Below are 27,963 nucleotides of genomic sequence, written 5' to 3'. Positions count from 1 at the left end.
CGCGTGCTATTTGATCATACTAATTAGTAGGGTAGTATGCAGCGCGCGCTCTATCCAGCATCCGAAGCAGCAGCAGTGAGGATGAGAACAGATGTGGAACATCTTAGCAACAAAATGCAAGTTGAGCAGCTGGAGAGGAACTGACAGCCTTCAGGAAACACAAGGTTGAACCCTAATTTCTTCTTCTGTTACGTTAAAAAAAAAAAAATAATAATAATAATAAAAAGCTGCGTAGTTTAACAGTGTAGTTCGTGTCTGGGGTAAAGCTAACCCATTAGCTTGCTTGCTGGCACCGTTATAGTAACTACGGCAGCTAAATTAAGCTAATGTTAGTGATTTTGTTATTTTCAGTTGACAAACCTGGCAGTTTTTTTTTAATCTGTTAACGAACAAGGTCACATATTTAGGACGATGTCAGTGCTGTTAGTCTGACTCTAAGTCCATATTTATTTTAAACATATTAAAGTAAATATGTATTTTAAAATATCTTTACATACTTGCTAATCGCTAATCTCACACTAACTAGCTGTTAAATGACTAACTGCTGACCGCGCGCGCAGTCACGGTTGGCGGCATACCAAATACGTACATATTCCCTAGATAGGAATACTACAGTGTATGGAATGACTTAACTTTTCGCGACCTATCTAGTGCCCTATGTATGTAATGCAGTGGTATTTATAATACAGCCTCTAAGAATTTGTATTTCCAGCAGCGGACTGCCAGGGTGGCTGAATCCCAAATGTCACCCTACACTCTATATAGGTGCACTATCTAGGGACTGGTGTACTAGCTTTCTACGACCTCTTTAGTGCCCTACATTTACAATAATGAGGCATTTGGAATTCAGCCAATTACTGCTCTCTTGGCAATCAGAGTTTTCTTACAATCCAGGTTGTTGGAGTTTTTTTTTTTTTAACGATTCTTTGTTGAATGACATTAATCTTTGGTCATTCCTGTCTGTATTTCCAGCCTGGAGTCATGGCTAAGCCCAGAATGCTGTGCCTGAATCTTCACTCTGTGCTGATCCTGTGTGTCCTCTTGGCTGGAGCTCGGGGAGACGGTGCAGAATTTGACCCCTACAAAATCCTAGGGGTCACTAAAAGTGCAAATCTGGCAGAAATCAAGAAGGTGTATAAACGCCTTGCTAAAGAATGGTAATATTCTGCAAATAAATGTTTTGTCGTGGTCCTTAGTGAGCCCCAACAATCCATGTTAAAGGTCATAGGCAAGGGTCGGAGGTGGAACGTAGGATATCGACTTTTTATTTTCTAGATGAACGACCCAAAAAGTGAATTCAGTCTTTGTGGTGTCTAATTTGCACGCTAAAATTGAATAAAACGGTTAAAATATACTGGTTTGCGCAAGTTCCGAAGGTTTGTTTACATCTCACTTATGCGCACTTTCACCGACAGTCATTGTGACGTCATTCAAGCCAAACAGACTGGGAGCAGTTCTGTGTTTACTTGCGAACCGAGCACACGTGTACGGACTTTGGCCGTGAGAGGTTGTGTAAAATGTCTGAAAGCGATGAGAACTCTCCAGATTGGTTTCACCTCTCGATATTCAATGTATGAACCTATGGCCGTTGCGAAGCAAATCGGTGAATGCAAGTAAACTGAAGTGGACTCCACTCAAGCGATTTGTTTGCCTTGAATGACATCACGCGTTGAGTGGTCACGAAAATCACCGAGCAGAAATTCGCCGCAATCCGCACTAACTTATTTTAATTATTACTTATTAACAATACTTCTTGGGACCAGAAGAAAATTACAGAGGGTTTTTTAACATATAAAGTTTCAAATGTGCATAAATTGAAAACCTTTGCCTATGACCTTTTAAGCTTCCAGACACATCTGTACAACAGAGCCATGGCTGGTTATTAGGGGTGGTACGGTTCATGAAAAAATACCCGAACCGTTCGGTTCGCTTGTCTCTGTTCGGAACGTGTGTGCGTCGCACGGTTCGACGGTTCATGCGCAATGTGGCCTTGTGCCTGTCTGTGACCTCAGACAGTTTCTCCGGCGAAAGAAGAGGTTTGGAGTGTGGATTGCTGCAAGTCACATCACCTGTAGAACTGGCGAGTGGGAGAGAAATGGAAGGCCGCCCGGAGTAGGGCTGCATGATAAATTGTTAAAAAAATCTCGATTCACACATACATGCGATCTCATTTCGAAACACAACGGTTCTTAAGCATTTTATATCACGAACGGCATCACAAACAAATGCTCCCGTTTCTTCCCGGATTTTTTTCAAGCGCCCCTAAAGGCAGCACTGCCGCTGACTCCTCCCTCGACCTATGGTAAAGCGTCTTTACAACACGTGATTCAGTCAGTGGAGGAAGCCCGCCTGCAGTTGTGTGTGGAAACCAGTGTTGCCAGATTGGGCGATTTCCCACCCAACTGGGGGGTTTTGAATTCTACTTTGCGGGTAAAAAATGGCTTGGGCTGGTTGACAAAAATTGGGCAGGTTTGATATTAGTTCAGCGGGTTTTTATCAGATGTTTATAAATATTTCGCACCATAGACCTAGTTTACCCAGTACCCCTTAGGTATTTTAAACAACCAAAATCGAGCATTGGCCTAAATTAAACATTAACAATAAACATTAATCTCATTAAGTATTATTTAAACAAAAAAAAGTGTCGATGTAACTGTAAGACTAATATGAATGTGTAATGTAGTGCAGAAATTGAACTCATAAACTAGTAAATAAGTGATGCAATCTATTCTCCATTTTCTCTTCTCATGTTACATTCAGCCATGCACCGGAGCCTAACTTTTTTTTTTTTTAAATTGAAGTGTATAAAACAGGTACAATCTAACAAATCCACAAAAATCAGGATAACAGATGAAGAAAATACATGGATGTAGACAAAAATAAATTAAGCAGAATAACTAGGCCTATAAAATTAATAAAACAAACAGGATAAATAAAAAGATAAATAAATAAAAAATAAATAACCTCAGCAATGCAGATGTTATAAACAGTGCAATAAACATTTTGTATAAAAAAATCGTGCCAAAGAATCTCTCATCTCATTATCTCTAGCCGCTTTATCCTGTTCTACAGGGTCGCAGGCAAGCTGGAGCCTATCCCAGCTGACTACGGGCGAAAGGCGGGGTACACCCTGGACAAGTCGCCAGGTCATCACAGGGCTGACACATAGACACAGACAACCATTCACACTCACACTCACACCTACGGTCAATTTAGAGTCACCAGTTAACCTAACCTGCATGTCTTTGGACTGTGGGGGAAACCGGAGCACCCGGAGGAAACCCACGGGGAGAACATGCAAACTCCACACAGAAAGGCCCTCGCCGGCCACGGGGCTCGAACCCGGACCTTCTTGCTGTGAGGCGACAGCGCTAACCACTACACCACCGTGCCGCCCCTGCCAAAGAATCGTGATCTCGATTCTAAGCAAAAAAATCGTGCGGCCCTACATGGCAATGGTATTTGCAGATTTTTTTTACAGCAGAGGAAAGGAGCTCAAAGCCTTTGTCAGACATCATTCGTGAAGAGGTCGCCTCATACAAGGCCACAGGCTGCATCTCTGTGGATGAAGACTCACTCATGTGGTGGAAGAACAATGAGCATAAGTATCCTCACATTGCTAAGTTGGCACAACGTAACCTAGCAGTCCCAGGTACATCTGTGCCAAGTGAACGTGTTTTCTCAACGGCAGGGAACATAGTCACTGCAAGTAGGTCTTGCCTCTTGGCAGAAAATGTGGACAAACTGATTTTCTTGCAGAAGAATATGAAAATAAAGTGAACAGAGGAGTGTTGTTTTTAAAGTGCAGTGTGTTTAATTTTTATGCAGTATTTTATATTGATAGCCAGCCCTTTTGTTTTTAATATTTAAAATATTACAGTGGCACTTTAAGCTTAGATAAGAAATCCAGCCATACGTTTCCAAATACTGCGCTTTAATTTCAAGTGAAAAATGTATCTCACTCTCAGGTATCACTCTCAGGGAATACTATTTTTGTGTTGAGCTGGTTGAATTTATTCTCCACTTTGTTTATGGCCTTTGCTATTGTTATGGCCTCATTATAGGCAATTATTCAAAAGCCTGAGCTGAGAATTCCTCTCTTTCTTTTAAGGGATACAATTTTTGTAAGAGTTACACTATAGTTGGCAGTTTGATAAATGCTAAAAAGGCACATAAGTTCCTGTAAATTGCAATACACATTCTCCTTTTTTGCCAAATAAATGAAAAGCATGTTGAAATCGTTAATGTCTTCCCTCTTGCTGTATCAAAATCTCACCTAGCTTTCCTTAGTGATGGTCTATTCCAAATTGTGGATAATTAAAGGAACAGTCCACCGTACTTCCATAATGAAATATGTTCTTCTCTGAATTGAGACGAGCTGATCCGTACCTCTCCGAGCTTTGCGCGACCTCCCAGTCAGTCAGACGCGCTGTTACTCCTGTTAGCAATGTAGCTAGGCTCAGCATGGCCGATGGTATTTTTTGGGGCCGTAGTTAGATGCGACCAAACTCTTCCGCATTTTTCCTGTTTACATAGGTTTATATGACCAGTGACATGAAACAAAGTTCAGTTACACAAATTGAAACGTGGCGATTTCCTATGCTATGGAAAGTCCGCACTATAATGACAGGCGTACTAACACCTTGTGCGCGCCGACAGCGCATTGATACCTTCAATTTGTGTAACTGAACTTTGTTTCATGTCACTGGTCATATAAACCTATGTAAACAGGAAAAACGTGGAAGAGTTTGGTCGCATCTAACTACAGCCCCAAAAAATACCGTTGGCCATGCTGAGCCTAGCTACATTGCTAACAGGAGTGACAGCGCGTCTGACTGACTGGGAGGTTGCGCAAAGCTCGGAGAGGTACGGATCAGCTCGTCTCAATTCAGAGAAGAACATATTTCATTATGGAAGTACGGTGGACTGTTCCTTTAAGCTATATGTCATATGCTGAAGTATATTTCTGGAGTTTTAAAGATTAAAAGAAAAAATAACTACAAGAACCGTACCGAACCGAAAACCGTGATACGAACCGAACCGTAGATTTTGTGAACCGTACCAGCCCTACTGGTTATGATGTTAGATTTGAAGGCTGATGTGTAATATTTCACAATAACTTGAGAATGAAATCATTAGGCTTGAGTGGTGCATTAAGAATGATATGGTTCAAACTATTTAGAATTTTTTTTTTAAAATTATATTACAGCCATCTTGCGTTCAGATCTTTGTTGTATCTCTTGTTGCCAGGCATCCAGACAAAAACAAGAACCCAGAAGCAGAAGATATGTTCATTAAGATTACAAAATCCTATGAGGTATCACAGACTGTTCTCATAGCTTTGGGTTTCATTACTCACAAATTACTAATGATGATCTCTCATTGTGTGTGTGTGGGTTTGATTTCATTGTTCAGATCTTATCCAATGAAGAAAAAAGAGCCAATTATGATCGCTACAAGCAGACCAACTCCCAGCCTTACGGACCTCATGGCTTCCGTCACTTCCATGACAACTTCTACTTCGACGATTCCTTCTTCAACTTCCCCTTTAACAGCAAGGGCAGCCGTGATGCCACTGACAGCAAGTACGTGCTGCACTACAACCAATATGTCAATGAAGTTGTATCTGACAGCTTCAAAAGGCCTTATCTGATCAAGATCACATCAGACTGGTGCTTCAGCTGCGTCCACATGGATCCCGTGTGGAGAGAGGTCATACAGGAGCTCGAGCTTCTCGGTAAGGACTGATTTTTATCATCAGGTGATGTGTATACAGCTCAGTTTCAACATAAAACAATTTTTTTAGAAAATTACAAGAATGATCATTGGACTACCAAATCCTGAGTAATTCACCAATAGGAAACGGGGACGTTCTTCAGATTGGTTTTCACTCTGGTCCTCGTGTTGATATTCTGTCCTCCGTGTGTAGGTGTAGGAATAGGTGTGGTTGATGTCGGCTACGAGAGACGCTTGGCGAATCATCTGGGTGCTCACCGCACTCCATCCATCCTTGGTGTCGTCAACGGAAAAGTGACTTTCTTTAACTATGCTCTGGCCAAGGAGCACATCATGCAGTTTGTGGAGGACCTGCTCCCTCAGAGGCTGGTTGAGAAGGTAAGCTCTGGACTGGCTTCTGTTAATCCATAGGCTGATCTGATTTCTAAAACCATTTTTTTTTTTTTTTGGATCGTTCTTTAGGTCACTGATCGGAATGACCGTGACTTTCTGAAAAGCTGGTATGATGTTAACAAGCCCCACGTGCTGCTTTTTGACCAAGTGCCTGTAGTTCCTCTGTTGTATAAGGTATATGTGATTTTATATTCTATCCACATTCACTGGATATGAGTAATCGCATGCTCTGATTGGCTACTCTACTACTAGGATATCAGCTCATATACCGTGAGTAGAGAGAAACAAAATGGCAGAGCGCATCAAGTCAGATATATCTTTATCAAGTATTTCAAAGAAACAGAAATGGCTAAAATAATATAGTATATATAAAATATAACTTTAGCATTTTTCACAAATTGCTACAGTCATTTCGCCAGTTTGTTTACATTCTAAGCGGAAATGGTTTTGTCAGATGTTTTGTGTAAAAGTTTTTATTTATTGAACTTGCAAAACATAAAAATGCTCCATTTCTCAAAATCCAGTGAATGTGGATAGAATAAAATGGTTATTCCGTTCAATTTCGTCACACATGGCTTATGGCCAACTCAGTGCTACGCGCCTCGTCAGCGATCAGCTCATGTACAACCCGATTTTGTGGAATAACTTAAATCTTTGGTAGCCATGTGCAGATTGGTTGCCGAGTGTGTAAGTAACGTGTGATTCCTCCACAGCTGACTGCGTTTGCCTATAAGGACTATGTTCAGTTTGGCTACGTGGACCAGGGTCTGTCTGAGACGGCCAACCTGCTCAAGCAGTACAACATCAACACTTACGCTCCAACCATGCTCGTCTTCAAGGAGAACACCGATAAACCAGCCGACATTATACAGGTAGGGTTATCACTATGAAGTAATGCAAACGTGTTGATTAGGGTGCATCAGTTGCCCCCTAAAAATGAAAAGTTCCTCCGATCATGATGCATTTTTGTTTTTATGTTCCTTTTGGTAAGAAAACACACTGGGTGAAATATTTTGACAAAATTCAAAAGTTTAATGGTGGCACCAGGCGCTCAAAGTTATGGAAAAAGCTGCTATTTTATGACTTTTATGACAAAATTTCGATCACTTTTCATGAAACATTATGGCACCTTATAGAGTATACCAAATATCTTAGATAAACATTTTTAGTACATTTTCTAAATATTTTATCAAGCACAGTGTGAGTTTTAGCTGTTCATTGAATCATTGTTCAGCTACTTTTAAACAATACAAATGTATTATGAATCACATTAATGCTTCTCAATCCCTTGCAAAGGTTCTTAACATGATCTCTGGCTCACAAGAAATCAATAAATGGAGTCCAACATTGTGATTCAAACCTTACGCGAAAACATAAAATAAGCGTTTTTTGGCAAAAAATGAACCTCATGGTGCCACCATTAGACTTTTGAATATGGTCAAAAAATTTTACAGGATGTCTTTATTGGTGAAAAGGAACACCCAAACTAAAATGCATCAGATTTTATGAAAGTGAGGGCAACTGATGCACCCTAATGTTGATGTAAAATATAAAACGCAACAAGGCATACAGGTATAGAAGAATAATTAGTGATGGGGTGGTGTGATGTGGCATAATTTTTTTTTTTTCTTTTTATTAAACAGGCTAAAGGGATGAAAAAACAAATAATCGATGAATTCATCTCCAACAACAAATTTCTTCTTGCCCCTCGTCTGGTGAACCAGAAAGTCTTTGATGAGCTTTGCCCCGTCAAGCAGTTCCATCGGCGCAGAAAGTAAGCTGGAAGCCATTGCGTCAGTTGTAAAGTTTGAAGATTTGACAGAGGAAATAGAATGCTCATGATTGTACCCTCTGTCTGTATAATGTAACTCAACTAATAGCAAAAAACAGCTTTAAACGATCACTCCAGCAAATTGTACCTTCATTTCTATCCACGAAACTGCTGTTTAGTCAAAACGTATTTATAATGGAAGTCTATGGGCAGTTGGTAAACATTTTAAAATATGCAGCTACAGTATACAATGTAAATTCTAAATCCGAGATGTTTCTTCAGCTTTCTCTGAGCACTTTTTAAAGGCTCCATCAGGCAGAAACTGAGCCTTATAAATTTTTTTTTTTTTAAATTTTACATTATGAGCTACACGGAGTATGAATGTAGCACTTAAAGGTGCATTTAAGTAAAGTATTATTTATTTATTTTTTAACCCTCTGGGGTCTGAGGGTATTTTCTGGCACTCTAATGATTTTGGCATGCTCTGATGTCAATTTCAACAAATCTAAGCAGTATTTTCAAAGTCATATGACTTTTTTTCCTCTTCAGAACAAGTTCAGTTACAATAACAGGGCTCTACATTAACTTTTGAAACCACTTGTCCTGTCGGGCAAGTTGAAAGGAAATTTACTTGTCCAAATGTGAAGTTGACTTGTCCGAAGAAATATGAGAAAACCCCCCACAAATAAACTATTTGTAACCCAACAATCTTTATTGCATTTGTTTCCGAATTCACAACATATGCATAATATCTATGAATCAAAAGTAATCAATACTTGATATACTGAGGCAAAAGTTCAAAAATATAGTAAAACGGACTGATTGATACCATAATTCACCAATTATTATGTTGAAGTTCAGAAGCAATATATTCCAATAGAGTAGAAATTATGAACATAAAATTTTAAGAACAAAATAACTATACTATGAGATCCAGAAACACTAACCATTATATACACACAGATCAGTACTCTGCAGTTCAGTAACAAATATCACAAAAAGTAACATTATCATAAAATTTATGACTTGAGATATTATCAAGTCAAATAATCCATAATTATATCTAAATTATAGAGCCCTATGTTTCAAGTCCCTAAACTCCCATTACTAATTAGTTAATTAATACAGCTGGTAACCTAATTAGCAGCCATTTGACAGCTTGGTATTTCATAGATAACTTTCCCCACTCCTACCTCACTCCCTGTCAATCCACACGCATGCAGGCGCGCATTCCAAGCCCAGCACACCCCGCCACACGCTCGGCTATATAATGAACACCATCAACAACAATTCAAAGATTTAGAAATTACCACATACTCAATGTAAATATACAGTTGAATAATGATCCCGCCAACAGAAATGTCAACAAATCGAACGAAACCAATGAAGCGGTATTGGCCGGTTTCGCAAGTGGAATATTGTGCATGTGCACATCGCTCTTTCCGAATAGAAACATCCAGCGATTCATCAAAACATGTCGAGTGAGATGCTTCGGAAATCATGTGAATAAACTGATAAATTTGATATGTAACCCGAATACCGGTGTATTTTGGCACTTTTCCCCATCGGACAAGTAACTGAGACGATGAACTTGTCCGACATAAAGTATCACTTGTCGCGGACAAGCGTTAATGTCGAGCCCTGAATGATATCTCTGTAGTCTGTATGTCATGGTTGTACTCCTTTAAAAAAAAACCCATAAATGAAGGTGTTGTAAAAAGCAGTTTTAGAGCTGTGTTGGAATGTGTGGAAAAACATGACCTTACCCATTGTGACGAACTGTTTTGATCACTTGAGGTGATTCTGTTCAGTCTTAGGAACGTATCAAGCACAAAAACTTACAGTGGGGCAAAAAAGTATTTAGTCAGTCACCAATTGTGCAAGTTCTCCCACTTAAAAAGATGAGAGAGGCCTGTAATTTTCATCATAGGTACACTTCAACTATGAGAGACAAAATGAGGAAAAAAAAATCCAGACAATCACATTGTCTGATTTTTAAAGAATTTATTTGCAAATTATGGTGGAAAATAAGTATTTGGTCAATAACAAAAGTTCATCTCAATACTTTGTTATATACCATTTGTTGGCAATGACAGAGGTCAAACGTTTTCTGTAAGTCTTCACAAGGTTTTCACACACTGTTGCTGGTATTTTGGCCCATTCCTCCATGCAGATCTCCTCTAGAGCAGTGATGTTTTGGGGCTGTCGCTGGGCAACACGGACTTTCAACTCCCTCCAAAGATTTTCTATGGGGTTGAGATCTGGAGACTGGCTAGGCCACTCCAGGACCTTGAAATGCTTCTTACGAAGCCACTCCTTCATTGCCCGGGCGGTGTGTTTGGGATCATTGTCATGCTGAAAGACCCAGCCACGTTTCATCTTCAATGCCCTTGCTGATGGAAGGAGGTTTTCACTCAAAATCTCACGATACATGGCCCCATTCATTCTTTCCTTTACACGGATCAGTCGTCCTGGTCCCTTTGCAGAAAAACAGCCCCAAAGCATGATGTTTCCACCCCCATGCTTCACAGTAGGTATGGTGTTCTTTGGATGCAACTCAGCATTCTTTCTCCTCCAAACACGACAAGTTGAGTTTTTACCAAAAAGTTCTATTTTGGTTTCATCTGACCATATGGCATTCTCCCAGTCCTCTTCTGGATCATCCAAATGCTCTAGCAACTTCAGACGGGCCTGGACATGTACTGGCTTAAGCAGGAGGACACATCTGGCACTGCAGGATTTGAGTCCCTGGCGGCGTAGTGTGTTACTGATGGTAGCCTTTGTTACTTTGGTCCCAGCTCTCTGCAGGTCATTCACTAGGTCCCCCCGTGTGGTTCTGGGATTTTTGCTCACCGTTCTTGTGATCATTTTGACCCCACGGGGTGAGATCTTGCGTGGAGCCCCAGATCGAGGGAGATTATCAGTGGTCTTGTATGTCTTCCATTTTCTAATAATTGCTCCCACAGTTGATTTCTTCACACCAAGCTGCTTAGCTATTGCAGATTCAGTCTTCCCAGCCTGGTGCAGGTCTACAATTTTGTTTCTGGTGTCCTTTGACAGCTCTTTGGTCTTGGCCATAGTGGAGTTTGGAGTGTGACTGTTTGAGGTTGTGGACAGGTGTCTTTTATACTGATAACGAGTTCAAACAGGTGCCATTAATACAGGTAACGAGTGGAGGACAGAGGAGCCTCTTAAAGAAGAAGTTACAGGTCTGTGAGAGTCAGAAATCTTGCTTGTTTGTAGGTGACCAAATACTTATTTTACCGAGGAATTTACCAATTAATTCATTAAAAATCCTACAATGTGATTTCCTGGATTCTTTCCCCCCATTCTGTGTCTCATAGTTGAAGTGTACCTATGATGAAAATTACAGGCGCCTCTCATCTTTTTAAGTGGGAGAACTTGCACAATTGGTGACTGACTAAATACTTTTTTGCCCCACTGTAAATCTGCTCCACTGATTTGGACAATTAACTGGCCATCAAAAATGTACGTCCTATTGTTTTGGGATAAAGGGTTGGCAGTGGGAGGGGTGTTCAATGAGAAGAGTCAAAATTTCCATTCCATTCAATGAGAAGAGTGAAAACCCCTCCCACTGCCAACTCTTAATCCCATCAGGTCAAGTGATCAAAACGGTTCGTCACAACGGGTAAGGTCATGTTTTTTCCACACTTTACAACACCTTCATTTATCTGGTATTTGACTTTATTTTGGTATTTGACTCTACTCAGTGCGCCTTGAAATTAACTTTTTTTTTTTACTCAGTTCAGAGCCACAACCAACTGTTACACAATTACTCTAATTTTACTCCAACTCCAAATTTTACACTCTAAACTCAAAATCGAGCAAAATTAACTATTTTTGAAGAAAATACTTTTTACTCGCTCAGTTTTTTTTCTTCTTGTGTATGCACTACAGTGCATGTATATCAACCGATCTGCTCGTAATAAATAGAAGAAATATTCACACTTGCTCGAGTTGATCTTAGGCTGGATCAGGTTGAAGTAAAAAAAAAAAAAAGGCACCACTCATCAGTGTCGCAGTTTTCAAGATTGAATTGATTTGCTGTCCTGAACCATGAATTGAATCACAGTCCTGAATCATCCGAAGCACAAAAAGTCCGTATGCCATCTCGCAACAAGTTTTACCTCCAAACAGCCTAAACTATGTCTGACAGATTTTATCCTGTTTACAGTGGGCGTTCCCACCGTGAAAGAGAAACCAATCGAAACCAAAAGAGTGAAAGTGATTATTCACACGGTAACAGCATGATAGTCTTTTATGAATGCGTAAGTGTGCGCGCCGCGCTCTGACTCCGGTGTGACTCCGGTGTGACAAGTTTCATGTTTCATCTAATTTAGGTCATTTTAAAAATATATTATTATTTAGCACATAGGAAAGTATAAAGTTTCTGTCAATATGTTTATCATGCTTGTATGACACAAACTCGCAAACGTGTTTATCTAAATACATGACCACCTCATTCTAAACCTGCCGAGCTTCACCGGCGAAGCTCTCGACCCCAGAGGGTTAAAGATGAAGTGTTTGACAGTTGAGCCCACCCATATTCACAAAGCTCCACCTCCAGGATCTTCGATAGCCCATAGAGGCGTCCAAACACAAACAAGCGTTCTGGACTGGACATCAATTTTCTAACCGTGTTTTCTCACAGAGTTGTTAAACTTTTTCACTTTTTCTTTTCACAAGTAAAGAATTTATAAAAATAAAAATCACCTATTGCACCTTTAACCACAAATGATTTTTCTCTGAAATAGCAGTGCCATCTTTAAAAAGGACCGTTTATTCTGATTCAGAACTTGGAGTACAAATATCTTGGAGTCAAAATTGTTCTACAAATAACATTGGCACAAATTTTTAGTGATCGTCATTTAAACAACCGCCATTTTTCTATTTTCTCAGTATTTCAATTCTGTAGCAATCACGCGCACTATAGATGTGGTTAGAATGCTTGAGTGTTCCTTCAAGAGGAAATGATGTCTTGGAGAGCTTCAGTGGTCTTTGATACCTTTCAGAGGCTCATCTTTGGCCTGTATTATGTAAAGACTTTAAGACAGAGTTTTTGTTTTTTTTTAATGTTCTCTTCAGATACTGTGTTCTACTTATCACTGGTGAGGACGAAGTCTTTGCCCCAGGAAACAAAGCTTTCTTGTCTCTAGCCTCTGCGAACACTGAGGAGGTTCTCCGCTTTGCGTATGTGTACCAACGCCAGCAGCAGCCTCTGTGTGCTGTGCTGCTGAAGAACAGAGACACTCCACCACAGGTACATGATCAATGCATAATGTCTTCAGACTAACAAAAAAAAACAAACAGCTCTATAAACTGATGTTTCTACTTTATGGCTATGTAAATTATTCACAGTGGACTGAGGTATCATGCAGTGGACTGTCAGTTAGGACGTCAGCAATAGCATTAGGATATTGATATCAGGATTAACATCGTTTTTATTCCTAATCTCTCACATATTAATAATTGTGTAATAGTCAGGGATGCAAACGGCGTGCCTTTTGGCGGATGCCGCCTTTTTCACGGCTGAATCGCGCAGATCCGATTATTTTATTTTATTTTTTTTGGGGGGGGGGGGGGGGTGTTGGAGTGTCTGATTATAATTTCATCAAAGTAAATTCTGTATATAAGCAAATGCCGTTACAGTCCATGAAACATAGGGAGTATAAGTATGAGAAGAAAACAGTAAATCAGAAAGCTGCGCACGTTTGCGCAGCTTTCGCGCAAACGTGCGCAGCTTTCTGATTTACTGTTTTCTTCTCATACTTCCTATGTTTCATGGACTGTAACGGCATTTGCTTATTTAATAATTTTCGTACAGAATTTACTTTGAAATTATAATCAGACACTCCACCCCCCCCCCCCCCCAAAAAAAAACCGGATCTGCGCGATTCAGCCGTGAAAAAGGCGGCATCCGCCAAAAGGCGCGCCGTTTGCATCCCTGAATAGTAACTGTAGATAGTTGCCACAATACTAACTACCGTGATAAGTGTATGTAGAAGCAGATGGGTGTTAGGTCTCATTCTCACTGTTGGTGTATATAATGCCTTATTGTAATCCTTTAAAATTAATATATACCGTACAGTGGCATGCAAAAGTTTGGGCACCCTTACTGAAAATGTCTTACTGTGAATAGTTAAGTGAGCAGAAGATGAACTGATCACCAAAAGTCATAAAGGTAAAGACGAGACTTTTTTCTGCAGGATTGTGTATTATTTTTGTTTTGTACAATTGGAGAGTGAAAAAAGAAAAGGAACACCATGCGAAAGTTTGGGCACCCCGATACATTTGAGTTCTCGGGTGACTTTTACGAAAGTTCCAGACCTTAATTAGCTTATTGAGCTGTGGCTTGTTCAAATTCTTCGTTAGGAAAGGTCAGATGATGCAGATTTCAAAGCTGTATAAATTCTCTGACTCCTCAAACTTGTCTCTAAAATCAACAGCCATGGGCTCCTCTAAGCAACTCCCTCGCATTCTGAATAATAAAATAATTGATGCTCACAAAGCAGGAGAAGGCTACAAGAACATAGCAAAGTGTTTTCAGGTAGCTGTTTCCTCAGATTGTAATGTTATTAAGAAATGGCAGTTAACAGAAACAGTGGAGACCAAGGTGAGGTCTGCAAGATGAAGAAAACTTTCTGAAAGAACTGCTCGTTGGATTGCTAGAAAGGCAAATAAAACCCCCTGTCTGACTGCAAAAGACCTTCAGAAAGATTTAGCAGACCCTGGAGTGGTGGTGCACTGTCCTACTATGCAGCGACACCTGTATGCAGTAGACAAATATGACCTTCATGAGAGAGTCATCAGAAGAAAACCGTTCCCGCGTCCTAGCCACAAAATTCAGCGTCTGAAGTTTGCAAAAGAACATCTAAATAAGCCTGATGCATTTTGGAAACAAGTCCTGTGGACTGATGAAATCAAAATAGAACTTTTTGGCCACGATGTGCAAAGGTATGTTTGGAGAAAAAAGGGGGCCAAACTCCAGGAAAAGAACACCTCTCCAACTCTGAAGCATGGGTGTGGATCGATCATGCTTTGGGATTGTGTTGCAGCCAGTGGCACAGGGGACATTTCATTGGTCGAGGGAAGCATGGATTCGAATAAATACTAGCAAATTCTGGAAGCAAACATCACACCATCTGTAAAAAAGTTGAAGTTAAAAAGAGGACGGGTTCTACAATAAGACGATGATCCAAAACGCACCTCAAAATCTACAATGGAATACCTCAAGAGGCCCAAGCTGAAGGTTTTGCCCTGGCCCTCACAGTCCCCTGACCTAAACATCATTGAAAATCTGTGGATAGATCTCAAAAGAGCAGTGCATGCAAGACAGCCCAAGAAACTTGTAGAACTGGAAGCCTTTTGCAAGGACGAATGCGCGAAAATCCCCCAGGTAAGAACTGAAAGATGATTAGTTGTCTACAAAAAGTGTTTACAAGCTGTGATGCTTGCCAAAGGGGGTGTTACTAGGTAGGTACTAACCATGCAGGGTGCCCAAACTTTTGCTTCTGGCCCTTTTCCTTTTTTGTTATTTTGAAAATGTAAAAGATGAAATTAAATTGTTTTTGCTTAAAATATAAAGGGAATGAGTCATTAACTTTATGCCTTTTAGAGATCATTTCATCTTCAACTTGGTTAACTGTTCACAGGAACAGCAATTTTGACCAGGGGTGCCCAAACTTTTGCATACCACTGTATTTATTAGTAACAACCAAAATGAATTAATAAAGCAGGAGGAAAAATAATATTATTTATTTTATCATCAAGCACAAAACTATCGATAAATCGTGGCTCCCAGATCCTGGAAAAAGGCAGCCTTGCCCCAGGGCTAATCTTGTGTGACGTCACGCATGGAACCCCGGTTATCTGGGTCATGTTGGTTCATCTGACTCCGAGCTTGTTTACTCACTGAAATTGGATATTGTTGTTGAAATCTTACAAAAATAATGATGTGAAAGCACTGCATTGTGTTTGGAAGTTCAAATCCATATACAACAGGACATTCAGTTCTCAAATTTCCGAGAAATGACACTAATCTAAAGCGACAGTGGGTGAGGTTTGTGCAAACGAAGCGGGCAGATTTCATGTCACCGACTAATAATAAATCTGATTCATCAAGTGTTCACCACCACCAGAATGACCACATGGTGATTACTGGAGCAAAAAAAAAAAACCCATTTATTTCATAAATGACATTTGGACAGTTCATTGATTTTCCCCTATTATTGCCCACTTCATATTTTCTTTCAGTAATGACCCTGAATAAGTGTAAACTTTTAAAGATTATATTTCTGCATTTATTGAGGTACATATAAACATTTCCCTGATATTTTGCAGCGGCCAGTTTAGAATAAAAATCCACAAACCAATCTGTATTTCCAATTCTCTCTGGCTGGTGGTGCGCTATCGGCAGTGAGTGGGACCGCTGTGACCTGGCATCTTTCTCTCGTTTTGGGGGCTCGAAAAGATAACTATTTATTTATTTATTTCAGAATATCCTTGCTAATCATCTGCTACAGTACTTCATCCAACATGTAAGAACCACGATCAGAATTCTCTCCAAAATGTGATTCTATATCGAGAGTGGTCTAACCACTGCTGCGCACAGGAACGAAATTGATACCTGAATTGTTGCATGTGTGATATCACGCACCTCTTCGGGATCTTCCGGTTCAGTTTCGGCAGATTCCATGAAAATCAGCTGATCTTATTGATTTTCCATTAATTTGTGGCCTTTTGGATCGGCTATGGTTTGAAAACAAAGGGTCAGTCAACATGATGGTTTCTTTGTACAAGGAAAAAAGTGGGGTATTACATTCACTGTTAAAGTTGTGAAGCTAAAAAGTCACTTTGTGACGTTAGGGTTGAAAATGCAGTGAGCAGAAAGTAGAGATTTTATTGTTAATTTTTTTTTTAAAGTACTGTACTTTTCAAAAGAAAAAAGTATGAGAGAAACTCCAGTAAAGTACAGCTACTTAAAAGCCAGAGTTAAGTACAGTAACAAAGTAATTGTAACTGTGCGCGCGCATGTGTAGGTGGTGATCCTGGAGCGGCGTAACGGGGCCGGCAAGGTGCTCTACAAACCCGTCCAGGGCGGCTGGAACGGCAGCGAGGAGGACAAACACAGGCTGCTGGAGGAGCTGGAACGGCTACGGAAAGACCCCTCCATCCTTACCCATGATGCCACGCTGCCTGAGCTCAATAACGAGTTTGCTTCAGTCAGTCTCTTTGAACATCCCTCTCTTAATGTGTTTGCTTTAAATGGAAAATTAGTCCTGGCCTGTCTTACTTTCTCTAAGGACAATGGAGCGATTAACACACCATGACAGAATTAAGTCATATTTTAATCTACTGCACTCACAGTAATCATGTAAATAATGGTTACACTGAAATTTTGCATATTTGTCCAATTGCAGATGTTTTTAATCAGGTGGATTTATGCAGCGTATGACTACTTGTCTGAAATTATTGATGATGTTCTCCACAATAATTGGTAAGTAACAAACCCAGTACGTGCTGTATTTATTATTTATACCCCCGCTCCAAAGGAGGGGGTGTATACTGGTTTACCTCTGTCCGTCCGGAACACCCCTTTTCTCAGCAACCACGAATCATAGCCACTTGGTACCGAGCTTCAGCTTGGGGTTCTATACCATGTATACCGTTTTCAGGTCTGTCGCACATCGACTTCCTGTTTACTGACTGAATGTATTTACGAAACGCATAGCATGGATTTATGAAATTTTCGTAACACCTTTTTCTCAGTAACTATAAATCACAACTGCTTGATATTTGGTTGAGCTTCAGCTTGGGGTTCTATACCGTGTATACCATTTTCAGGTCTGTTGCTCATCGACTTCCTGTTTACTGACTATGTATTTACGAAACGTATAGCGTGGATTTTTGATGCTATTTCAAGAAGCAAAATGCTATTTCAAAATGACTGTTTAGCAGGCTGCTATTTGAAATCCCTGGGGAGAACGCTGCTCTTTACTTGTTTCAGGGTTGATTATTTCTTGAAGTCAACATTCATAATAAGTGCCCTGTTCCTTCGATCGCTTGCATTCTGATCTAAGCGAGAACGGGGGGGGGGGATACATACAGTGGGGCAAAAAAGTATTTAGTCAACCACCAATTGTGCAAGTTCTCCCACTTAAAAAGATGAGAGAGGCCTGTAATTTTCATCATAGGTACACTTCAACTATGAGAGACAGAATGGGGGGAAATAATCCAGGAAAACACACTGTAGGATTTTTAATGAATGAATTGGTAAATTCCTCTGTAAAATAAGTATTTGGTCACCTACAAACAAGCAAGATTTCTGGCTCTCACAGACCTGTAACAACTTCTTTAAGAGGCTCCTCTGTCCTCCACTCGTTACCTGTATTAATGGTACCTGTTTGAACTCGTTATCAATATAAAAGACACCTGTCCACAACCTCAAACAGTCACACTCCAAACTCCACTAGGGCCAAGACCAAAGAGCTGTCAAAGGACACCAGAAACAAAATTGTAGACCTGCAGCAGGCTGGGAAGACTGAATCTGCAATAGGTAAGCAGCTTGGTGTGAAGAAATCAACTGTGGGAGCAATTATTAGACAATGGAAGACATACAAGACCACTGATAATCTCCCTCAATCTGGGGCTCCATGCAAGCTCTCACTCCATGGGGTCAAAATGATCACAAGAATGGTGAGCAAAAATCCCAGAATTACACGGGGGGACCTAGTGAATGACCTGCAGAGAGCTGGGACCAAAGTAACAAAGGCTACCATCAGTAACACACTACGCCACCAGGGACTCAAATCCTGCAGTGCCAGACGTGTCCCCCTGCTTAAGCCAATACATGTCCAGGCCCATCTGAAGTTTGCTAGAGAGCATTTGGATGATCCAGAAGAGGATTGGGAGAATGTCATATGGTCAGATGAAACCAAAATAGAACTTTTTAGTAAAAACTCAACTTGTCGTGTTGGGAGGAGAAAGAATGCTGAGTTGCATCCAAAGAACACCATACGTACTGTGAAGCATGGGGGTGGAAACATCATGCTTTGGGGCTGTTTTTCTGCAAAGGGACCAGGACGACTGATCCGTGTAAAGGAAAGTATGAATGGGGCCATGTATCGTGAGATTTTGAGTGAAAACCTCCTTCCATCAGCATCAGCAATGGCATTGAAGATGAAACGTGGCTGGGTCTTTCAGCATGACAATGATCCCAAACACACCGCCCGGGCAACGAAGGAGTGGCTTCGTAAGAAGCATTTCAAGGTCCTGGAGTGGCCTAGCCAGTCTCCAGATCTCAACCCCCTAGAAAATCTTTGGAGGGAGTTGAAAGTCTGTGTTGCCCAGCAACAGCCCCAAAACATCACTGCTCTAGAGGAGATCTGCATGGAGGAATGGGCCAAAATACCAGCAACAGTGTGTGAAAACCTTGTGAAGGCTTACAGAAAACGTTTGACCTCTGTCATTGCCAACAAAGGGTATATAACAAAGTATTAACATAAACTTTTGTTATTGACCAAATACTTATTTTCCACCATAATTTGTAAATAAATTCTTTAAAAATCAGACAATGTGATTTTCTGGATTTTTTTTCTCATTTTGTCTCTCATAGTTGAGGTATACCTATGATGAAAATTACAGGCCTCTCACATCTTTTTAAGTGGGAGAACTTGCACAATTGGTGACTGACTAAATACTTTTTTGCCCCACTGTAAGTGAGCAGTAGCTCACAGTTGATCTTGTTTATGTTGCTTGTCAGGAAGTTATTACTGTTCTCATTACTACAGGCGTGAAATGATGCCTCTGCTGTCACTGATCTTCTCTGCGCTGTTCATCCTGTTCGGTACAGTGATTATTCAGGCTTTCAGGTACGAGTCAGGACATTTTTACACTTCTGGCATAGTTCTGAAATTTGCATTCAGGTATGATTTTTAATCTGGTTTCAGTGACTCCAGTGAGGAGAAACAGACCAAACCAAAGGCAAAAGATGCAGCAAAGACCCAGAACGGATCCCCAAGCACTGCCAACACTTCCAGGTGCCTTCACGTGCCAATTTGTGAACAAATAGCTTTGTTTAAATAGAACTTGTTCTGTATGACCCTTCTAAGACATCTAAACCTTGTTTTTGGAGCAGCCGTCCACCGAAGAAGAACTTTGTGGAGGTGACCGAGTTAACGGACATCACTTACACCAGTAATTTGGTAAAGCTGAGACCAGGCCATATCAACGTGGTGCTGGTGCTTACAGATGCAACCAAAAACATTCTGCTCAGCAAGTTCGCCAAGGAGGTTTACTCCTTCACTGGGTCAGTCTTTACATTACATACTCCTTACAAACACATGGCAAAAATGACATCAGGTAATAGATAGCTTGAATGTAGTCAACTTGAACTAGTATTCCCTAGAAGATGATTACAGTATGCCAAAACAAGATGATTCAACTTATTTCTAGACATTGTTTTTACTAATCGTTGAACGCACAATATTCCCATGTCGTTCATGTCCTTGTAAGTAAACTTCTGACCGCAAGTGTATATTGTTTGAAAGTATAAAGTGTATTTTTCAGAGAACTTTGTACTCTGGTAACACGTTGTTTGAGAGTATACTTTCCCTGTGTCCGAAATCACTCCCTACTCACTATATAGTGGATGATGTAATGTAGTGAGGTCGCCATTTTGTAGTGCTGTCTGAATGTATAGTGAGAATTATTACACCCTGTATAGTGCACTGAGTATCCCACAATGCATCACGAAAAGTAGTGTACAACTGATGGTCACTAAACAAGTAATATATCCCATCATGCATTGCGGTCGCACTGAAAAAGTGTGTTGGGGTGATGGATGGAGGAAGAAACGCATTATAAACGGACATTCAAGAGCAATTAAAAATAGTAAGAGAATAGAAAATAAGCTAAAATAGAATAAGACGGATAAAATATAAGAATAAAAGTTGAAGTGCAGAGCGAGGAATGGACCGAATCGATCAGATGATTCACTGCTGTTGAGTCATCAAATTTGATTTAGCGGCAAAGAAGAAAGTCTTCAGCCTTGATTTAAAAGAATTGAAAGATGCAGCAGACACAAAGTACTTTGTATTTATTAATGTGGGAAATGCACTCTGTATAATACAGTGGTGCTTGAAAGTTTGTGAACCCTTTAGAATTTTCTATATTTCTGCATAAATATGACCTAAAACATCATCAGATTTTCACACAAGTCCTAAAAGTAGATAAAGAGAACCCAGTTGAACAAATGAGACAAAAATATTATACTTGGTCATTTATTTATTGAGAAAAATGATCCAATATTACATATCTGTGAGTGGCAAAAGTATGTGAACCTCTAGGATTAGCAGTTAATTTGAAGGTGAAATTATAGTCAGGTGTTTTCAATCAATGGGATGACAATCAGGTGTGAGTGGGCACCCTGTTTTACAACCCCGATTCCAAAAAAGTTGGGACAAATTGTAAATAAAAATGGAATGCAATGATGTGGAAGTTTCAAAATTCCATATTTTATTCAGAATAGAACATAGATGACATATCAAATGTTTAAACTGAGAAAATGTATCATTTAAAGAGAAAAATTAGGTGATTTTAAATTTCATGACAACAACACATCTCAAAAAAGTTGGGACAAGGCCATGTTTACCACTGTGAGACATCCCCTTTTCTCTTTACAACAGTCTGTAAACGTCTGGGGACTGAGGAGACAAGTTGCTCAAGTTTAGGGATAGGAATGTTAACCCATTCTTGTCTAATGTAGGATTCGAGTTGCTCAACTGTCTTAGGTCTTTTTTGTCGTATCTTCCGTTTTATGATGCGCCAAATGTTTTCTATGGGTGAAAGATCTGGACTGCAGGCTGGCCAGTTCAGTACCCGGACCCTTCTTCTACGCAGCCATGATGCTGTAATTGATGCAGTATGTGGTTTGGCATTGTCATGTTGGAAAATGCAAGGTCTTCCCTGAAAGAGACGTTGTCTGGATGGGAGCATATGTTGCTCTAGAACCTGGATATACCTTTCAGCATTGATGGTGTCTTTCCAGATGTGTAAGCTGCCCATGCCACACGCACTAATGCAACCCCATACCATCAGAGATGCAGGCTTCTGAACTGAGCGCTGATAACAACTCGGGTCGTCCTTCTCCTCTTTAGTCCGAATGACACGGCGTCCCTGATTTCCATAAAGAACTTCAAATTTTGATTCGTCTGACTACAGAACAGTTTTCCATTTTGCCACAGTCCATTTTAAATGAGCCTTGGCCCAGAGAAGACGTCTGCGCTTCTGGATCATGTTTAGATACGGCTTCTTCTTTGAACTATAGAGTTTTAGCTGGCAACGGCGGATGGCACGGTGAATTGTGTTCACAGATAATGTTCTCTGGAAATATTCCTGAGCCCATTTTGTGATTTCCAATACAGAAGCATGCCTGTATGTGATGCAGTGCCGTCTAAGGGCCCGAAGATCACGGGCACCCAGTATGGTTTTCCGGCCTTGACCCTTACGCACAGAGATTCTTCCAGATTCTCTGAATCTTTTGATGATATTATGCACTGTAGATGATGATATGTTCAAACTCTTTGCAATTTTACACTGTTGAACTCCTTTCTGATATTGCTCCACTATTTGTCGGTGCAGAATTAGGGGGATTGGTGATCCTCTTCCCATCTTTACTTCTGAGAGCCGCTGCCACTCCAAAATGCTCTTTTTATACCCAGTCATGTTAATGACCTATTGCCAATTGACCTAATGAGTTGCAATTTGGTCCTCCAGCTGTTCCTTTTTTGTACCTTGAACTTTTCCAGCCTCTTATTGCCCCTGTCCCAACTTTTTTGAGATGTGTTGCTGTCATGAAATTTCAAATGAGCCAATATTTGGCATGAAATTTCAAAATGTCTCACTTTCGACATTTGATATGTTGTCTATGTTCTATTGTGAATACAATATCAGTTTTTGAGATTTGTAAATTATTGCATTCCGTTTTTATTTACAATTTGTACTTTGTCCCAACTTTTTTGGAATCGGGGTTGTATTTAAAGAACAGGGATCTATCAAAGTCTGATCTTCACAACACATGTTTGTGGAAGTGTATCATGGCATGAACAAAGGAGATTTCTGAGGACATCAGAAAAAGTGTTGTTGATGCTCATCAGGCTGGAAAAGGTTCCAAAACCATCTCTAAAGAGTTTGGACTCCACCAATCCAGTCAGACAGATTGTGTCCAAATGGAGGAAATTCAAGACCCTTGTTACCCTCCCCAGGAGTGGTCGACCAACAAAGATCACTTCAAGAGCAAGGTGTGTAATAGTCGGCAAGGTCACAAAGGACCCCAGGGTAACTTCTAAGCAACTGAAGGCCTCTCTCACATTGGCTAATGTTCATGAGTCCACCATCAGGAGAACACTGAACAACAACGGTGTGCATGGCAGGGCTGCATGGACAAAGTCACTGCTCTCCAAAAAGAACATTGCTGCTCATCTGCAGTTTGCTAAAGATCACGTGGACAAGCTAGAAGGCTATTGGAAAAATGTTTTGTGGACGGATGAGACCAAACTAGAACTTTTTGGTTTAAATGAGAAGCGTTATGTTTGGAGAAAGGAAAACAGTGCATTCCAGCATAAGAACCTTATCCCATCTGTGAAACATGGTGGTGGTAGTATCATGGTTTGAGCCTGTTTTGCTGCATCTGGGCCAGGACGGCTTGCCATCATTGATGGAACAATGAATTCTGAGTTATACCAGCAAATTCTAAAGGAAAATGTCAGGACATCTGTCCATGAACTGAATCTCAAGAGAAGGTGGGTCATGCAGCAAGACAATGACCCTAAGCACACAAGTCGTTCTACCAAAGAATGGTTAAAGAAGAATAAAGTTAATGTTCTGGAATGGCCAAGTCAAAGTCCTGACCTTAATCCAGTCAAAATGTTGTGGAAGGACCTGAAGCGAGCAGTTCATGTGAGGAAACCCACCAACATCCCAGAGTTGAAGCTGTTCTGTATGGAGGAATGGGCTAAAATTCCTCCAAGCCGGTGTGCAGGACTGATCAACAGTTACCGGAAACGTTTAGTTGCAGTTATTGCTGCACAAGGGGGTCACACCAGATACTGAAAGCAAAGGTTCACATACTTTTGCCATTCACAGATATGTAATATTGGATCATTTTCCTCAATAAATAAATGACCAAGTATAATATTTTTGTCTCCTTTGTTTAACTGGGTTCTCTTTATCTACTTTTAGGACTTTGTGAAAATCTGATTATGATGATGATCATATTTATGCAGAAATATAGAAAATTCTAAAGGGTTCACAAACTTTCAAGCACCACTGTATCACAAAACACACACACACATGTATTTATTATTTTGAAAACCCACCAGTCGACTGATCTGGCACATTTTAATTGTGCAACAGTAATGACGTAAATAATGACGGGCCAGACTAGTGTCCGAAATATGAGTGTGATTTCGGACACGGTTTATTTTAGGCGTATATTGTTCTTGAAGGACAGTTTGACATGCTGACGGGGGGAAAAAAATGTTAACAATGCTTAACGATATCTCCAGGAGCCAGACGCTACACTTCTCCTTCCTGAACGTGGACAAGCACAACGAGTGGATGTCCACCCTGCTGGAATACGCCCAGGATGCCATGCAGCTGGAGGCAGACGAGGAGGAGGAGGCCAGCAACCGCAAGACGGACTACACGGGCTACGTGCTGGCGCTCAACGGTCATAAGAAATACCTGTGTCTGTTCAAGCCAGTGTACACAGGCGAGGATGCTAACAGCAGGCCGGAGGAGGAGGTGGTGGGGAGGTCCAGGTCAAGCTCCAGAGACGAGCACCAACACAGGAAAGGGGGATCACGTTCACGCTCCACTACTCTCCACATCCACCACAAACTGGACCGCCTGGGCCTGTGGATGGAGCGGCTGATGGAGGGCACGCTACCTCGCTACTACATCCCGGCCTGGCCAGGCCTGGACAAGATCACGGTCAATAAGTAGAGCTGGGAATCCTAGCACACTGTTGAACAGACAGCGCTGGTTCTTTGGGAACAGTTTCTCATCACTCCCATTGCAGTGTGACTCTGGGTGGTGCTGTAGGCGGAGTTTGTGACCTCATTGCTCAGACTTTGATCTTACACCGATGCTGTAAGTGACCCAAGTCTAATAGTAGCTCCATTTAACCACGATGCTGCGCCATAACTACTGAATGCTGCTTCCAGCTGTTACTTTAAAGGTACGAGGAATAGGGATGACCAAAAACGATGATATACCAGGAAAAATCCACTCTGAATGTCTTGCATATGAGTCTTTAATTATAGCATGGCATTCAGAAGCATCAAAGACTTTTATTTTGTAATTAATTCTGAGTTAAATGTTTTTCTTCAATGTTAACGGTTTCCTATATTACCCACAATGCCACTCGACTACCCGCTGATCGTAGCGCAGTGGGATTTGGCCCTTCCTTCATCTCTATCTACAGAGAGCGTTGCAGCGGTGCTTTAGTATTTTAGTCGGTCATGCTCTTTCACCTCATCATCTGTACACTCTGCTCAAACAGGTCCGCTTTCAAAGCTTCAACTTTCCTGCCAATACTGCCATAAACACCATCTCGCGCTACACTCGCACTACTACTTCAGTGTTGGCTCTCCCTTTAACATGACATTGAACATCACTGGAAAGTATTGATTGGGAAAACAAGCTCGTAGTTTTTTGTTTTTCGGAGCCAACAGACTTGTTGTGTATGTTTGTGGCCGTTAACTTGTGTCTCCCATTTAAACACCACTGTAACTGCGTAAGCAATAACGGTGTCCTCCTGTGACGTCTGCGTTAAACCACAATCACTAAAGACATCACAAATATTTCAGTGTTTCAGGGTCCTTAAGACATGGTGATATGGAGCGAAGGCTTCGTGTAGTTGGAGAAATTTCTCACTTCACTTGAACAGCTAATGGGGTGAGATTGGTGTAAAGCCTAGGTCACAACCGGACGTAAGATTTTTTTGGCCGTGCGATTTTTGGCGTTTCCCAAATCGCTGCGTTTTTTTTGTTCGTGGAGAAAGACGCACGTTGGCCGTAAGTTTGTCTTGCAACCTGAAAAAAAACGTAAGCGCCCGTAGAGTTTGTTTGAAGAACCTCTGCGGCCGGTCTACGGCTCGAAAATCAGCACGTCACACGCGCGCCCTCTGTGCGTTTCACGCGCGCCCTCCATGCGTTTCTTGCGTTTTTTGCACGTAGACCGGCCGTAGGAGCACGTACGGCCGGTTGTGACCGAGGCTTAAGGTTTAACCTGATTCTGTTCCATGCAGTCTACAGACACCATGACCTGTTAAATGTAGCATGAACTAAAAAAACAAACAAAAAAAACCCTGTAGGAGTGGGAAGCTCTTCTTTTACAATTTTCATTTAAACATCTAAACAGCAAAATATTTCATCATTTACATTTTTATCCCCCACTGTTCGAAGGGGGATTATGTCGTGGTGATGTCCGTCCCGGGAAGGGTACTCACCCTCACTCTGAAATCGACTCCGCTCACAATTTGTGGAGGAATTTCACCAAACTTGGCAGGATTCTTTGTTATATGTCGGTAATACGCATATTGTAATTTCGTTAAATTGGGTCACATTTTACCAGAGTTACAGCCCTTGATTAACAAAATTATAATTTGACAATTTCATGAGAGTTTTTTCCTTCTGACATCAACTCCTTTCACAATTTTTGGAGGAATTTCACGAAACCTGATAAAAGGCATCGTTATGTCAGTAGTACACGCATTGTAATTTTGTTCAATTCAGTCGCATTTTACCAGAGTCGTGGCCCTTGATGAACAACCTTGTACTTTCACAATTTCATGAAGGTGTGCTTGCCTTCTGACATCAACTCCTCTCACAGTTTTTGGACGAATTTCTCGAAGCTTGGCCTTGTTATTTGATGGTAATACGCATATTGCGATTTAATTTCGGTTGTGAAAATTTTTACCAGAGTTTTGACCCTTGATTAAATTATTTCATGATTTAAATAATTTCACAATTTGTGGAGGAATTTCACCAAACTTGGCAAAAGGCTTTGTTATATGACAGTTATACGCAGATTGAAATTTAATTTGGGCAGATTTTACCAGAGTTATGCCCTTGATTATTAACAAACTTGTACTTTTGGCAATTTCATCAAGGTGTGCTTGCTTTCTGAAATCAACTTCCCCCAGTTTTTATTATCCCCCACTGGCCGAAAGACCCGAAGGGGGATTATGTTGTGGCGATGTCCATCTGTCTGTCCTGAGAAAGGTACTCACCTTCTGAAATCAACTCCTCTCACAATTTTTGGAGGAATTTCATGAAAATTGACAGGATTCTTTGTCGGTAATGCGTATATTGCAGTTTCGTTCAATTCCGTCGCATTTTACCAGAGTTATGGCATCACTGCCAGTGGGGGGGGATTGTGCTCTCAGAGCACTCTTGTTTATAATTATTTTTTTCACGGTCCAAATCCTGCGCTCTGATTGGCTGGCGAGTGGGTCCGTATCCTGTGGTACGGACCCCGGTTATGGACCTCTGGCGACTCGCTCATTCACAACAACAAACAACATAGTAGAATTTTTTGTCAACTTTTTTTTTTAAATAAGATTTATAAGATTATCAAAAGTCTTATAAATGTTTGCCAGCATTTCTCAGGAGAATAGCATTAATTTTACAGCATGGATAGCGATAACGACAGTGTTCACAGCGAAAGCGAGTTTTACTACCCTGAGGAAGAAGAAATAAAAGAAAACATTTCAGGAGAAAGCTAAAAACCTGTAATTTGCTAACGCCGAGCAAAAACATGGCTGAATCCTGAATGACTCCTATTTGTATAAATAGGGGACTACATAGGTGGCAAAATGTAGTTTTTTTTTTTTTTTCCTGCCATGGAAGTGCACTTGTATACCGAGGAGGAAGCAATTTGCATTACAGCCGTGAATGAGGATTCAAAATGGCGGCTCGGCTCAGTTTTCCCTTTCGGGCGCTCTCGTTTTCTGTTAGAATTTGGTAAAGAAAAAAATA

At 40.8% G+C, this 27,963-nt stretch overlaps 1 protein-coding gene across 3 annotated transcripts; it reads left to right on the top strand.

Moving 5' to 3' along the window:
* The first annotated feature begins 75 nt into the window (after positions 1-75).
* dnajc16 (DnaJ (Hsp40) homolog, subfamily C, member 16) lies at positions 76-27,963 on the top strand. 3 transcript variants are annotated; one of them, XM_060937615.1, is made up of 15 exons: positions 76-164; positions 973-1,157; positions 5,251-5,317; positions 5,416-5,737; positions 5,930-6,114; positions 6,199-6,303; positions 6,843-7,001; positions 7,773-7,903; positions 13,007-13,181; positions 16,960-17,142; positions 17,341-17,417; positions 19,711-19,791; positions 19,870-19,959; positions 20,058-20,228; positions 24,487-27,963. In XM_060937615.1, exons 2-15 carry the CDS (start codon positions 982-984, stop codon positions 24,923-24,925), a joined length of 2,361 nt encoding a protein of 786 aa, XP_060793598.1. In that variant the 5' UTR covers positions 76-164; positions 973-981; the 3' UTR covers positions 24,926-27,963. The 3 variants fall into 3 exon arrangements, with proteins under 3 accessions (XP_060793598.1, XP_060793599.1, XP_060793600.1); XM_060937616.1 differs by lacking the exon at positions 6,199-6,303; XM_060937617.1 differs by lacking the exons at positions 76-164; positions 5,251-5,317 and having other exon boundaries at positions 1,098-1,157.

Source organism: Neoarius graeffei, chromosome 13, assembly GCF_027579695.1.
Source record: "Neoarius graeffei isolate fNeoGra1 chromosome 13, fNeoGra1.pri, whole genome shotgun sequence".
Taxonomy (NCBI): domain Eukaryota; kingdom Metazoa; phylum Chordata; class Actinopteri; order Siluriformes; family Ariidae; genus Neoarius; species Neoarius graeffei.
Note: the sequence above shows the minus strand (reverse complement) of the source record. Positions and strands in the feature narration are given on the sequence as shown.